Source organism: Heloderma suspectum, chromosome 1, assembly GCF_057233095.1.
Source record: "Heloderma suspectum isolate Gila_16-S chromosome 1, 16-S_ref, whole genome shotgun sequence".
NCBI classification, from domain to species: Eukaryota; Metazoa; Chordata; class Lepidosauria; order Squamata; family Helodermatidae; genus Heloderma; species Heloderma suspectum.
Window position 1 is genome coordinate 185,467,259 of NC_139458.1, and position 12,790 is coordinate 185,480,048.

Genomic DNA, 12,790 nt, shown 5'->3' on the forward strand with positions numbered 1-12,790 from the left:
GGGGGAAGCTGATTTCAGCAATATTTGGCAGTTTCCAAAGCCAAAGGAGGAATATGATTTCCCATGATCAAGGGGCAGGACTGCAGTGCACAGCAACTTGACTAGTGAAAGCAAAACAAATTATGCAAAAAAGCACATGAGCAAATCTGCTTAATTTCCATACTTCACACAGGCTGCACCATTCAACTTCACGTGGTACAAAATTTGGGGTACCTTGGCACATAATTTCAATTTCTTTCTTTTATCTTGCAGAGAAAACAAAGCCCTGACCTAACTAAAACCAGCAGGCAAACAGAACCTATCTCCCTTTTAGCCCAGCTATTCTTTCCTTCTGGACTGGGGATTAGGTATCTCTAATATGGGCTTAAAACACACACACAGTTATATGTCCACATAATGGAAATGTGGAAAATAGACTGAACCAGAATTAGGGCTGGGCTGAATGTTTGTGGGTTTCGATTTTCACATCAGAAGAATATAATGAAATTTATTATTTATTTAGTACATCTCTAATGTGCCCAATAACTAATGTTCTCTGGGCAGATTACAACCAGTTAAAAAACTAAAATGCCATTTTAAAACACAGTTAAAATATAAAATAAAATATAAATATTTAAAAGAATAAAATACAGTATCAGTAATGGAAATACATAATGATGAGGAGATTGGTTGATTTCTGAGTCATTTTGGCTAAGGAGATTCCCTAAGCTTGGACATTTGGGCTTAGCTCTGCGTGAAGTTCTCTAAATAACTTTTTATTTAGGGACGCTAAGGCCCCTCAAAAAAATTGCTGCTGATAAGGAAGATCTACCAACAACTCTCTGGACAAATAAATTCCAGTCCTTCCACATTTTTCCATGAAAAAACTGTCTGTACTGTGCAATGTCAGCATAGCTAGCCATAAATGGCAGCAGAGAATGCAAGACCTTTTATTGGGTATCTCAGCAAGCCAAGAACTAGGGACTCATCACCTAAAGCAAGTCTTACAGGAGCCCCAATTTCAGTTTCATCACATCCTTATCCAACAGAAATTCACACCAACAGAATCGGCCCATCAATCAAGCTTTCAGCATATACATTGACAGGTTTTCTTGACTTGGTAAGATCGATCCCCCAAGTTTCAATGATCTGAACTTTTGCCATAGTATTTGCATGTCCTTAAAAAAATCAAGCTGCCCTGAGATCTTAATGATATAGGGTGGGATACAAATGTTTTAAATAAATAAAATAAATAAATAAAAATGTGGTCTCCATATGTACTTGAACACACACAGTTCAAAAGCCTTGGATAATAGTTTAGACGATTTAGAGTTCCTAACATCCATGACAGCTGCAGGAACATGTGTAGAGATGGAAAATCAATGTTTGTATGTTCTTCACTTACCAATGCAGGTGCGACTGTCGTTGCTGCTGATTATATATCCCGCAGGACAATAGCATGTTCCTCCAGAGGGGGAAGAGTGACAGCGGTATTGACAGCTCAAGGCTGCACAGCGAGATATATCTAAAAAAAGAGTAATTTTGAATACCACTAATAAGTATATGGCATCAATAACTCGGATCTATGAAGTGAGTCAGAGAAGTACTTCATTGAACAAAGCTCAAACACCCAATTACAGCAACAGTATGAAGCTGGCAATCAGGGAACTCAACTGTAGGTCAATGCATACATAACACAAAGACATCAGTTGGTAAACGGCTATTTTGCACCGCAAGTCCCAGTGCAGCTCAACCAACAGCTGCAATCACATCCACTGTCAAACACATGACTAGTGTTATACAATTTAAGCATAGGAGCTGGGAGTATGACTGAGTCATACTCTCAACTCCTTAAGGGAAAGCAATGGATCCCTACAGACAAGTCAATGCACCATATTTCAGAGTAGAACAAATCTTGAAGTATTTAGAATTAATGAACAAAATGTGTTTTTTATTATATTAGATTTTTAATCCATCCAATAACAAATGTTATCTGGCTGGATTACAGTTAAAAGACTAAAATGCCACAGTTAAAAGTTAAAAATATAGAATATGATACAAATATTTAAAAGAATACAAAGCAATGCAAAACAACAAACAGAACAGGAACCAATGAAACAGCCATAAAAATCTAAAACTAGATCTTGAAAATGCCTGGGAGAAGAGGAAGGTCTTTGCCTGGTGCCGAAAATATAACAAGGGAGCCAAGTGAACCTCTTTGAGGAGTTCATTCCATAAGTGGGATGCCACAACTGACAAGGCCCTCTCTTTTGTAGCCACCCTCCTAGCTTCCTTCAGTGGGGACACCCGGAGAAGGACCTCCGAAGATGACTGAAGGATCCCGAGCAGGTACATATGAGAGGAGATGTTCTTTTTTGTGGGAGAAACATTGCAAAATGAGAAAGACGCCTCAGCCACTATGCATGCAGGTTAAAACAAAATCTTGGCAGTGCTGCTGCAACAATCATGTAGCTTATTCTTGACATGATTTTAAATGTCTCTCCTATTTCCAATGCTATAATCTCAGGAGTGCATCAGCGTTGCCCATATGGCAATTCTGGTGTTCCATATGCCTTGCTTGTACTGTTACTCACTGCAATGTCTGCCTGCAGTTATGTTTGTTTCATCCTCTCCGGAGGAGCAGTCTAGAGTCCCATCACAGACTTTACCAATTGGGATACATTGCCCTGATACAGGGCAGGCCCATTCACCAGGGTAGCAATCTCGATGACCACTCTCTAAGGAACAGAACAGAGAATCATTACACACAACCATCAAATCATATTTCAGGTTTGTAGAAGGATTAGGTATGTTCAGGGGAGGGGAGGTTGTCATTAGTTCTCCATCTATTGGACTACAACTCTGAGGATTCCTGACCAGTGGCCATGTTGGCTGAGGCTGATGGGAGCTGAAGTCCAAAACATCTGGAGGCTGATCTGCTCTCCAGGTTCCCAAAAATCTGGAGCATTATTACTATGACAGACACCAGCAGACCATCTTCTAGACCTTTCTGCCTCTCACCTTCAAAATACATAACAAAAGCCTCACATATAAACCAGAAACTTTTCTATTATTTTCAGAGGCCAATTTACACATTATGCAGAGATGAATCTGGATTTACCAACAAACATACACTCAACAAGTAAGCTGCCTGACATGTGTCCCTGTACAACACAGATGTTGGCAAACACGTATTAGTGAAACTTCCACATTACATCTTTAGGTGAACTTAAATAACTTAAGTGAATATCTAAACATAATAATATGTGAAGTGGTTCTGTTTTTTCAGGGAAAATATTGCTGGTATTATGGAAATGCTAATACATAAGACAATAAAATGTTACTAATAATGTGTGTGTTTGAGTAAGCTTAAAGGTGAAACTCATTCATTTCAAAAATATGTTGTTAGGCTGAATCAGGAGTAAATACCTAGGAAGAGATATGGGCCACAATGTCTTTCATCTTCAAGAAGGCCAATGTCTCCACCATATTGATATGTATGCCAAGAGCTTGTGCTTCACATGCCTGTCTATACAGGAATGGATCCCTGCTGGCATGTATCATGTACTATTGTGGCACATTAACTTTGTTCAGGATCCTAGCCCTTAAATATATTACGTGACATCATTACATAACACTAACTGGTTGCACATTGGCCTACCATCACACTCTGGATAAAAACTCTGATACAACTTGAGTCCCAAAGGCAACCTATACAAATCCATATAGGCTTGCTGAGTCTTAGTCTAATATCCTCGTCTAATATCAAAACTTGGTAACAAACAAAAGCCTTGTCAATAAAATTGTTTGGGAGAAATAGAAAATTAAAAGGGATGCAAGATTTTTGGCAAGTTATATGTTTGTAACTTCAACATGCATTTACATTAAGTTTCACCATAAGGGCTAGTAAGGTTTTGTTTGTGAATGAGACCACTGAAATCGTTTTATTTTATTATTTACCACATCCTATTTCATCTTCATTATCTTCACAGTCATCATCTCCATCACAAATCCAGCTCTGATGAATACAGCGACCGCTTGGGCAAGTGTAGAAATTTCCTTTACAAGTTGCATATGCTGAGGAAGACAACAAATGTCCTTTTACCAGAATGTAAGCATGCCAGCTCCACATGCCAACTTTTAAGCTATCCTCTTGGCCTTAAACATGGGTACATGGAACAGAATTAAGTGGAGCAAGCTCAGCTCAACAAAGTTCAGCTCTCACTACTGCTGTCTTCTTCCTTCTCTGTCTTGCCTGCAAGCAGAGGAACCTAAGCCTGAACCAGATGAAACCCGTAGATCAGAGCAGAACTGGAGAACCCACAACCATCATTACAGAGACAGGAGGAAGACTGGCTTTAGAGATCCAGCCTTTGGGAGAAAGTGGGAGGTGCTTCCTAGTCCAGCCCCCAACTGAATCTTTCTTCAAAATACCTTCTTCCTAAGAGATGGAGAGGAGGGGACACTATGTGTTCTGAGGACAGTCTTCTAATTGAAGGTGTCCTCTATTAGAAGGGCTGTCCAGGGCTGTCCAAGACCAGTTTAAAGATAAAGAATCAAAAGAAGGGAGAGCAGAGGCCTTGAAGTTGCCCATAAAGTGTCAGCACCTGGATAGCAGACTGAGCAGGCACACAGGTCACAGTGCTCTGCACTGTGGTGAAATATATTCCATTTCTATTCATAGTGTGATTTCTAGATTTGCATCCATACATATGAATTAGCACCTGCAAATGTTATGCAAAATGGTGTCTTCTTTTTTGGCAGTATGTAAGCGGCCACCCTAGGAGGGCACACTAGTGTTTTGCACTACTATAAGGTAACAAGTAGGGAGAACTTACATCCCCTGTAACTGTGCTTAGCTTTAGTAACACGGAGATACCCCTGTCAACTCATCAAGGAATTTCAGGCTCAGAGCAACAACGTTCAGCATGACACCAGTTTGAAATTATGCATGTCCACTTAACCCTACTTCACTATTTTCAAAACTCAAAAGCATGCTAGCCAGTCTTTTAAACTGCATGTTCTCTACTTAAAGAAGTACAGCTTTTGTGGCTGCTGGAAGAATTTTGAAGACTCTCAGTCAATATGTCCAGCTAATTTAAATGCACATACGTCAGAGCCATTTCAGAAGTGTATCGCAATGCACAATCTAAATAATAGCCACAGTTTTAGCCAGAACACAATCCAGAAAGCAAGTGAAAGCCCACGTACTGCAAGAGTTTTCATCGCTCCTGTCTCCACAGTCATCATCATGGTCACAAACAAAGGCCCGAGGGATACATTCTCCATTTCTACACTGAAACTGCGTACTGGAGCATCCATGAGCTAAAAAGAAGAAAAGGGGCATGAACATGTCCTAGAAACAAATCCCATCATTTAGCTTATTGTTCTGGGATGTGCAAATGCAGAACTTACTACAATTGACTTCATCAGAGGCATCTCTGCAGTCCACTTTGCCATCACAGTGCTGGCTTGCATTAAAACATGCTCCATTGGAACAAGATAGCTGATCGCATGTTGGGTACTCTGCAAGAGGAAAGATGCGTTACTCTAATGTGTTAGAGGGAACAGCTAAACTATACACCAGGTCACCAGGTTTTGCTTTTATTGTTGCTTTTTGCAACATACAGAAAAAACAGAAAACTCACACCGGAATTTTCTCTAGTGTTACAGAAGAACTTCAGGTGTGCTGGCTGTCTGACACACATATTTTGCATGATATATTCAGTTGGTATTGCCCTGACACTTTGGCTCAAGAAATCCATTTTGGTTCCAGAAGGCACAGCCCAAAAAACTGCCAGCAGCTTTATCAGTAAAGCTCTAGACTGCCACAGAGGTACAGGAGCCATAGTATATACATCCTTCCTCCTTGATTAAAGGGAGTTGTTCCCTGTAACTACAAAAACATGCAAATGCCTGTCTGACTGCCATGCCACCACCCAGCCAACTAACCCACAAGGGCACCTCTGAATTGGCCAATCAAAAACCTTCCTGGCAAAAATGGCTCTACCTCCCAGACAGGTCAGCAAGGTCAAGCAATGCCTAAGCATTCTTGACCAAGGTTTTTGTTTTGAATGCCTCACATGATTCCCACTCTACCCTGGAACTGATCCCATATTTCCAGGGCCAGATTCCTTTTGTGCTTTCCAACTGAACCACCTTATTGCTGTGTTTGCCCAGAGATCTGTTTGCCTTGTACACCCAGAGAGAAAGCGTTATCAACCTCGGCAAAGCACCCAAAGCCAGGTTCCATAAGTGCAGGAATAGAGTTTGACCAGCAAGGCCTCTGCAATGTCTGTGTGAGTTGTCAGCTTTGAGTCCAAGGAAGGCGATAAAGGAGTATGCTTAGGGTATGGGGAAGAGATTACCATTAAGTCTTGAGTTGAACACGCACTTCCTGAATCTTACTGGGAACTCTAAAGAGAAACCTCATTTTCATGCTGGTGGTGCTGGGGTCCCTAATAACGGCTGAGCCTCCGTTCAGTCTCTCCATCAATGCATATTCAAAAGCCTTTAGTTTAGATGTCTGTGAACGACATGGTGCATCCTGATTTCAACAAGGCCAAAATGGCTTGAAGCTTATGCTCCATTTTTTAATTTAGAACCTAAGTTCAGAAACCCGAGAGTAGTCTGTGCTCACAACATTTTTCCAATTTTTGCAACCAACCAGGAAGTGAAGTCCTTTGGGTTCTCCTTCCTCTGAAGAAAGGCAATTAAAGCCATTCCTGGTCTATTTCCTTTCCTTCTAAAACGATCAATTTTCACTCCCAAAGCCCACCATAACCACCAGCACCCAAGTTCCCTTGTTTGCATAGGCTTCCAATTCCCTGCTCTTCCATTTTCGTAGTGTCACCTTCTGCTCCTTATTTGCCCAATATTCATCTTTCTCTATGCTTCCTAGTTAGGCCTATTAGAACTAGTATATTGGCCCCATGCCCTAGGAGGTAGGCATGTTAACCAAAGCATTTGTGTAACGAAAACAAAAATCTATAAAAATAAGAATCTCTGCTTTTGAATTGTAATGAGTGTTCATGCTAATGTCTCCAACTTAGAAACAGCTATTCCCCATTTGTAAGAGCATAGTGCATAAACCCACTGTGTGCATACCACACCCTGGTTAGGGCCCTTTAGACTCACATTGGTTGTTACACATGTATATACACAAGTTACATTATCTGTGTGAATGAGTGGGCCCAGCAACACTAGGCAGTCATCGATTTCTTCATCCTTCTGTGCTTTTAGTCTCTTGAGTCGCCTATCAATTTTCTAAGGTAAATACTTACAAATGGTTACAGTGCAGAGATGAGCCCTTTCAAAGAATAGCTATATTTTAAATGGCTTTGAGATCCTGGAGCCTGCTTGGACATTATTTTCCTCTTCCTCAGAAATCTACTAGGAAGAAATTGGGAGAAGATTCTAGCTCATGTGCTCTTGCCCTTACTCTTCTCATCACCATAGGGAAATGTGATTGACCAAATGGCAGATCCCCAAGTTATTTCGATGTAAGACCCCTTTTGACCCAGGAGATTAAAACTTCTTTAAACAAGGCTCTCCACACCTTGTCACTCACTTCTCCCTATTTGTCCTTCAAATTCTACAAAGAAAAGGGTGTCCACAGACCTATAATTATAATTGCTTTGTTTTGCAAGGATCTGTTTAGCCGTTCATTAATTAGAAAAAAAAATCATTTCAGGATTTTTAATTTCACATTTTTAACATATCTCAATTTTGCGATTCCATTTCAAATTGGGGGAGAGGTCAACATTTCCAATTGTGTTTCTAATTCATTGTCAAAATGAACATGAAGCTGTAGAACTTCATGAGCCAATGGCAGGATAATCATCAGGGACAGCTGGTCATTATGAGCTAATGGGATTAATCCTGACAATACTGTAACAGCTGCTAGCTGCCCTGTAGACAGAGGCACATATGCAGTGTCAGAGTCAGTACTGCAGAAATTCTTCATGAACACATTCTTCAGCCACATCTTCAACCACTGTGAACCATTCATTACATGTCCAACAAGCAAATTGTGCCAGCAGTGCTATTTGTTTGCCGCTGGTGATATTTGGCTTTACCTGGTCCCGCCGAACATCTACATCTGAGAATAAACTTCCAGCTGGTTCTGATTTCACTACGACATGATCTAGATGAGGACATTCAATTTTTATAGCTGGTACCACACTCTGCTGACATGGTCTTGATTTGAGAGGAACTAACTCCATCAGTGGACCAGGGCATTAAGGAAACCCAAACAACCACAAGTGAAATATGTGATCACACCATAGCTATATGATCTGATCACATCATGAATTTCAGACAGTCACAAATGTACATAATGAGTGGTGGAGCCACAGAGGAAGCGCATATTTTGTTCAGACATAAGCCCTATGCAAGCATTGAAGGCCTCATGCAATTAGAATTGTGTGAGGGGAAAGCAGGGATGCACTAGTAGGCATCGCTCCATCGCATCCCTGCTGTCCTCCAATCATTGGAGGGCAGAGGTCTGCAGCAGGAAGCCTACTGTAGTTGTGTAAGCTCTCCACGCTATTGACAATCGTGAGCATACCAGGTTCTGAACCACGCAGGCAGCCTACATGAGCACAGTAAACGTCTTTTTGCAGACGTTCTCTTCCGATATGGAAAGAGGCAGGCGTACAGCAGAGGACGCGGGGCCAGCAAGTGCATCCTCAGCCTCCCCTTCACTGTGTGAGGGCAAGCACAACTGAACAGGGCTATTGATAGAGACAATTCAGGAAACCAGTTCTATATGTTTGCAGAGAGCTGATCAGCTAATGTCATGAAGTCATCCTTTCCTGCCCATCCCAGAACAGTTGTTCAGTCATTTTAAAACTGATCCTGCTATTTTTGTTTTAAGTTAAGGGGACAAATGTACATTTAAATGTACATAAATGAAGTGCTTTCACATTTTGAAAAAGGTAGACATCTTGCCTTAAAGACAGGGAAAGAAGCCAGCCATCTACTAAAACTAGTGGTTTTGGGCCACTACATCTTTCAAATGTATTACAAGGGTAAGAGAAGCCAGGCAGGGACTCTGGGTTTCTATGTATGTTTGTGTAAATCCTAAATGTGTACAAATGCCACACACAAATTCTCAGAGAGAAGCCACGTTCCTTATTCTTTATTTTATTTTCGCTTCGTATGTTCCAGGATCTAACTTGTTCTACATTAAACTAAATACGGTGTGGTAGCTGGCCTACAAATATGAAATTATTGTAATGGTGCACTTTGTTATGGCCTCAAGGATATATGGTAAAAGACATAATTGCAAAGTGTTCTGGCTGAGCCCTATATTTTCTACAGGGCAGCAAGTTACTAAAGCTAAATCAATATTAAGGCATAATTGCTGTATTAGGCTTCTATGTATTAATGTATGGAATTCATTTTTAAGGTGTGTGTCTGTAGAAATAGGAAATTATATGGTTCAGAGAGATAAAATTAAGGCTGGTTTGTATGGAAGCAAAATGTGCAGTTTTTTGAGTCAGTAGGATGAATTTCCCTGGGGAAGGAAATGGCAACCCACCCCAGTATTCTTGCCATGAAAACTAAATGGATCAGTACAACCAGAGATATATCGGTATACCATCGGAAGATGGGACTCCCAGGTCGGAAGATGGTCAAAATGCTACTGGGGAGGAACAGAGGATAAGTTCAACTAACTAAGTTCAGTTAGATATGAGCTCACTAATATTCCTCATGAATATGCAGTGGAGGTGAAGAATAGATTTAAGGGACTACATTTAGTAGATAGGGTCCGGAAGAACTATGGACAGAAGCTCGCAACATTGTTCAGGAAGCAGCAACAAAAGACGTCCCAAAGAAAAAGAAAACCAAGAAGGCAAGATGGCTGTCTGCTGAGACACTGGAAGCAGCCCAAGAAAGAAGGAAAGCAAAAGGCAACAGTGAAAGGGGGAGATATGCCCAATTAAATGCACAATTCCAGAGGCTAGCCAGAAGAGATCAGGAATTATTTTTAAACAAGCAATGCGCAGAAGAGGAAGAAGGTAATAAAATAGGAAGGACAAGAGACCTCTTCCAGAAAATTAGAAACATCAGAGGTAAATTCCAGGCAAAAATGGGTATGATCAAAAACAAAGATGGTAGGACCTAACAGAAGCAGAAGAGATCAAGAAAAGGTGGCAAGAATATACAGAAGATCTGTATAGGAAGGATAATAATATCGGGGATAGATTTGATGGTGTGGTCAGTGAGCTAGAGCCAGACATCCTGAAGAGTGAGGTTGAATGGGCCTTAAGAAGCATTGCTAATAACAAGGCAGCAGGAGATGACGGTATCCCAGCTGAACTGTTTAAAATCTTGCAAGATGATGCTGTCAAGGTGATGCATGCCATATGCCAGCAAATTTGGAAAACACAAGAATGGCCATCAGATTGGAAAAAATCAACTTATATCCCCACACCAAAAAAGGGAAGCACCAAAGAATGTTCAAACTATCAAACAGTGGCACTTATTTCACATGCCAGTAAGGCAATGCTCAAGATCTTGCAAGGCAGACTCCAGCAAGTGATGGAACGAGAATTGCCAGATGTACAAGCTGGGTTTAGAAAAGGCAGAGGAACTAGAGACCAAATTGCTAATATCTGCTGGATAATGGAGAAAGCCAGGGAGTTTCAGAAAAACATCTATTTCTGTTTTATTGACTATTCTAAAGCCTTTGACTGTGTGGATCATAACAAATTATGGCAAGTTCTTGGTGGTATGGGGATACCAAGTTATCTTGTCTGCCTCCTGAGGAATCCGTATAACGACCAAGTAGCAGCGGTAAGAACAGACCACGGAACAACGGACTGGTTTAAGATTGGGAAAGGAGTACGGCAGAGTTGTATACTCTCACCCTACCTATTCAACCTGTATGCAGAACACATCATGCGATGTGCTGGGCTTGATGAAGCCAAGGCTGGAGTTAAAATCGCTGGAAGAAACATTAACCATCTCAGATATGCAGATTACACCACTTTGATGGCTGAAAGCGAAGAGGAGCTGAGGAACCACATGACGAAGGTGAAAGAAGAAAGTGCAAAAGCTGGGTTGCAGTTAAACCTCAAAAAAACCAAGATTATGGCAACCAGCTTGATGGATAACTGGCAAATAGAGGGAGAAAACATGGAGGCAGTGACAGACTTTGTCTTTTTAGGCGCAAAGATTACTGCAGACGCTGACTGCAGCCAGGAAATCAGAAGACGTTTACTTCTTGGGAGGACAGCAATGACAAATCATGATAAAATAGTGAAGAGCAGAGACATCACACTGACATCAAAGGTCCGCATAGTTCAAGCAATAGTATTCCCCGTAGTAACCTATGGCTGCGAGAGCTGGACCATAAGGAAGGCTGAGCAAAGGAAGACAGATGCTTTTGAACTGTGGTGCTGGAGGAACATTCTGAGAGTGCCTTGGACTGCAAGAAGATCAAACCAGTCCATACTCCAGGAAATAAAGCCAGACTGCTCACTTGAGGGAAGGATATTAAAGGCAAAACTGAAGTACTTTGGCCACATCATGAGAAGACAGGACACCCTGGAGAAGATGCTGATGCTAGGGAAAGTGGAAGGCCAAAGGAAGAGGGGCCGACCAAGGGCAAGATGGATGGATGATATTCTGGAGGTGACAGACTCGACCTTGGGGGAGCTGGGGGTGGCGACGGCCGACAGGAAGCTCTGGCATGGGCTGGTCCATGAAGTCACGAAGAGTCAGAAGCAACTGACTGAATAAACAACAAAGGATGAATGCTAGATCAATCTGAACAGGGTTGTAAATGTTAAATCTTCTGAAGAGTTGAGATTATATAGAATCTGAAGAGTTTAAGATGAAGTGGGGGATAGGGTCCAAATTAGGTTACATTTTGTTAAAAGGTACAAATATGTGATAACAACAGCACGTATTGAAAATGCAGAAACTTAATTGTAAGGAAATCAGTCATATTTTCTAAAGGCAGGATACTCCTCTTTTGCATGCTTCTCTTTCTAAATTTTTAACAGTGGCTTTAACTGTACTTTTCTGGATAGGAAACGTCCAGGATTCTAAATCGCAGTAATGCTTTTATCTAACTGGAAATAAAACTGTTATTTTTATGAGGCAGAAATGGCTTCAATACCCTAATTAAATGGCCTGGAGCTGAAACATTGGTCTGATGTTTATCTTAGCCTTTGCATGGGTAGTTTTTTTCTTGCTGTTAATCCCATTAGTAGTAAAATGGGCTGTGAAGTTGAATCTGCTGGTTCCATTTTTCTTCATGTATAACTGCTGAGTTAATAACTGGCACGTTGTACATTTGACTGGTCTATTAAATATCATACCTCATTCAGAAATAGAGTATCTCCTATGCAATTTAAACCTGCCTCCAGCAATGCCAATTGTAAGCTAGAATAATGGCTCTTTAGCTTCTCCTGGAGCAAATCAAATGCTTACATCAGTTTTGCATGTTGGGAGGGAACAGAGAATAGGTGACTGCCTTCTTTGCTGGCATCTTGAGTTAAAAATACGGTGCTAGAAAAATTATATAATATGGGTTGGATCCAGACATGCTCACGGTAGGAATTCCAATCCAGTGGAGGCTCCTCCTGGAGCAAGCGGGGAGGGGGGGCGGTAATTTGTGTTGATTTCCCCTTGGCCTTGCGGCTACCTGTGCTCCCCGAAAAGCTGATCAGGGGAACTTCTGGAGTGGCTGGGAGCTATAGGGGGAAGGAGAAATCAATGAAAATAGCTTCTCCCCCCCACTCCCCACTTTCTCCAGCATCGTGTCCTGTAAACAGAACTCTGTTCATGGAAAGTC

At 41.3% G+C, this 12,790-nt stretch overlaps 1 protein-coding gene across 1 annotated transcript in view; it reads right to left on the reverse strand.

The window, feature by feature from the left end:
- The window catches only part of LRP2 (LDL receptor related protein 2), a 185,827-nt gene that overhangs the window by 130,024 nt on the left and 43,013 nt on the right, over positions 1–12,790 (reverse strand). The window contains exons 5-9 of the mRNA XM_084812398.1: positions 5,395–5,505; positions 5,191–5,304; positions 3,940–4,056; positions 2,574–2,717; positions 1,385–1,504 (exon numbers count right to left, since the gene is read on the reverse strand). Of these exons, the coding sequence (XP_084668524.1) occupies positions 1,385–1,504; positions 2,574–2,717; positions 3,940–4,056; positions 5,191–5,304; positions 5,395–5,505 (606 nt within the window). The remainder of the gene's footprint in view (positions 1–1,384; positions 1,505–2,573; positions 2,718–3,939; positions 4,057–5,190; positions 5,305–5,394; positions 5,506–12,790) is intronic.